Source organism: Anoplophora glabripennis, unplaced genomic scaffold (assembly GCF_000390285.2).
Source record: "Anoplophora glabripennis isolate ALB-LARVAE unplaced genomic scaffold, Agla_2.0 scaffold885, whole genome shotgun sequence".
Lineage (NCBI taxonomy): Eukaryota > Metazoa > Arthropoda > Insecta > Coleoptera > Cerambycidae > Anoplophora > Anoplophora glabripennis.
This window is the reverse complement of record NW_019416964.1, coordinates 19,250-21,910: the sequence shown is the minus strand read 5'-3', so window position 1 is coordinate 21,910 and position 2,661 is coordinate 19,250. Positions and strand designations below refer to the sequence as shown.

General features: G+C 35.2%; 1 protein-coding gene across 1 annotated transcript in view; it reads left to right on the top strand.

Moving 5' to 3' along the window:
• The window catches only part of LOC111692054 (protein unzipped-like), a 6,002-nt gene extending 3,683 nt beyond the window's left edge, over positions 1–2,319 (top strand). The window contains exons 3-4 of the mRNA XM_023455752.1: positions 3–12; positions 71–2,319. Of these exons, the coding sequence (XP_023311520.1) occupies positions 3–12; positions 71–1,323 (1,263 nt within the window). The 3' untranslated portion in view covers positions 1,324–2,319. The remainder of the gene's footprint in view (positions 1–2; positions 13–70) is intronic.
• Positions 2,320–2,661: the final 342 nt, after the last annotated feature.

Here is a 2,661-nt window from a genome sequence, read left to right as displayed (position 1 = left end):
AGTCATTTGAAGGTGAGTTGAAGTTCAAAAATAACAATATGGAAATTTTGTTTACTATGCTTTGTTACAGAGCCAAGAGAAAACGAACTTGAAGAGGAGAGCCAGGACATTTTAGTCCATACCGTTGACAAACCCGTTTACGTCTGCAGGGCTAGAATCAACAGTGTGTGGGTGTCCGGACAACTTCGACCTAAGAAGTCAGCCTGTGTTGTGTCCTTGTACAAGAAAGTATCCGAATACAATCAGTTTGAAGTCTTAGTGAGCATTGAAAAAAGTTCCAGATTGAGCTGGGTGTACAAAAACAAGTACACGTTGATTTCAGAAGGTGCTGTAACTAGTGGAGAAAACATTTTAAAAACTTACATAGCGAGACGATCCGCAAACAGTCACAATAAGGATGGCTCCCTAACGTACAATGTGGGTAAGTTTACACCCTCGGAAAATCTAGGAGTCTTTCATTTGGTGGACCAAAATAACAATGAGCTTCAGTTTGAAGACGGTGAAATTCTAGTCGAAACTGAACCGATTGCATATGAACTTAAATCCATAAAATTGGAACGATTCCGAGGTCGATTCCCAAGAACCCAAAAGAAACTTGGTGAAGCCGTTTTGAAAAATGAAGAGGATGTCCTGCAACATGTAGCAAGTGTGATAAGTTACAAATATAACTATTCCTTATTTTGGGGGAAAGGCCATGGCCTTTTAACTGGGTTACCATTCACCGTTACCCTCCCAAACGGTACGCATGTGAAGGGCCAATGGGCGGTCCCAAAGGAAGAACTAAAGTCAGAAGTAGCACCGGTGGAAAAATATTTAGAAGCTGGCACCGCTGTCAATGTAACACTAATGGGTAATTATACTGAATCCGAAATACCGTATAACGCTACTGTTGTTGCTATTTATAAAGACGGCGAGAAAAAAGAAATAGAGATTAGAGACACAAAGCGAGAAAAAATAGTATCAGACGTGATAGCACTATACGATCCCGTATATTTCCTCCACAACAATAGCCATGTACCTACTACGACAACTACTACAGCCGCCACTACCAGCGGAACTACTAGCACCACTTTTAAAACATCGACTCCGCAAGAAATTGCGTCTGAAATACCTACATCTCATAAAACCGTGGATAAAAATAATAAATTGTCAAACCATGAAGACAACCATAATATATTATCCGATGACCAAAATGTCGACAGACAAAATTCATCTGAAAAGAAGCCTGATGTACCTGCAAAACCAGACGGTGCATGTTCCATCGGGATGTTCAGTTCAGTGACGATATTAGCAGTTTCTTTGGTGCTTCTGAGGGTTACGTAAATGAACGATTGTAACACACCTTGGCTTGCTTAACTCCTAGTGAGATAGTGCGAAATGATTATTCGGGCAAGTGCAGCTTGTTTTATATATTATTCATTTTACCACTAGATATTTCGTTTCATCTCAATAGTCATTCTAAAACAATGTATATAGTTTGTATATAAATGCTGAGGATTGTTGAGGTATCTCACATAACATTGGTGATATTTTTTATTGTGACTACGTCCACGTTTATTTTAGATTGTAGATTGGGGATCCGGCTGATGTAGATGGTTTACATTTTAGGAAATTCGTAAAATATGTTTAAATTTGCAAATTGTATTATATACACTATGCAGTATGTATTATTATTCAATGCTTGCACATTTTTCTTTAATATAAACCGTCTATATTAATAAAAATTAGGGAGAGGGTAGTTTAGCAAAATAGAATATATTTTGCAAGTAATATGTAAAGATGTAGTAAGTGGTATATATTTTTGCTAAAAATTAGAGCTATTCTGATTCAGTATTGAAAAGGTACAAACTTTTTTTTGTGCATTAATGTTATTTCAAGCACAAGCCAATACTTTCAAACGAGAATTTTTATAGTTCTCCTGTAAAAGTAAGGTGTGACTGGATGATCCATTCCAATAGTAAGTACAAAAATGGAGTTCATATTTCAAATCAAATTTAATGAATAAGCAAAACATTACAATCTCTTAAAATAATCTTATTCTAATAACTGTGAAATATACACATGTAAGCTTGATGATGTTAAAAATTTAATAGCATTAAAATTCCATATTAAGATATACATAAATACAAAAATATGTGTAGCATAAAGTTCCGTAAACGTCTGATCTGACTTTTGCTTCATGTATCAGATTTGTTTTCAGTAATAATAATATTACTGCTGGTGTGATTCTCCTTGGACTGAAACCTGTATAAAGAATGTTTGTTTAATTGTACATTTCTGTAATATGTAGATAATCAATAAAAAGGTATCTAAATTGAAGAAAGTTCCGCTCATTCTGCCCTTAACGGAATCATTTATGAAAGCTGCACTTCTATCTCAATGAACGATAAAGCTGGCGGCAAAGACGCATTACTACATTACAAAGTTAATTATAATTAAAACAAAGCGGCGTTAAATATCTACAATAGACATGCTTGTGCCAAGGACTGTTAAATGAAAAACTCCGCAATAAATTCATCTATGTTTACGCGACAAGTTGATGAGTCTGGTGATTAATACGGAAAGTAACGGCTAAAATATAAATCTTTGTTTACCATACGTATTCTTCAACACACGAATAAACTTAAAAACCAGTTAATTAACCACAGTATAAAGGCCACA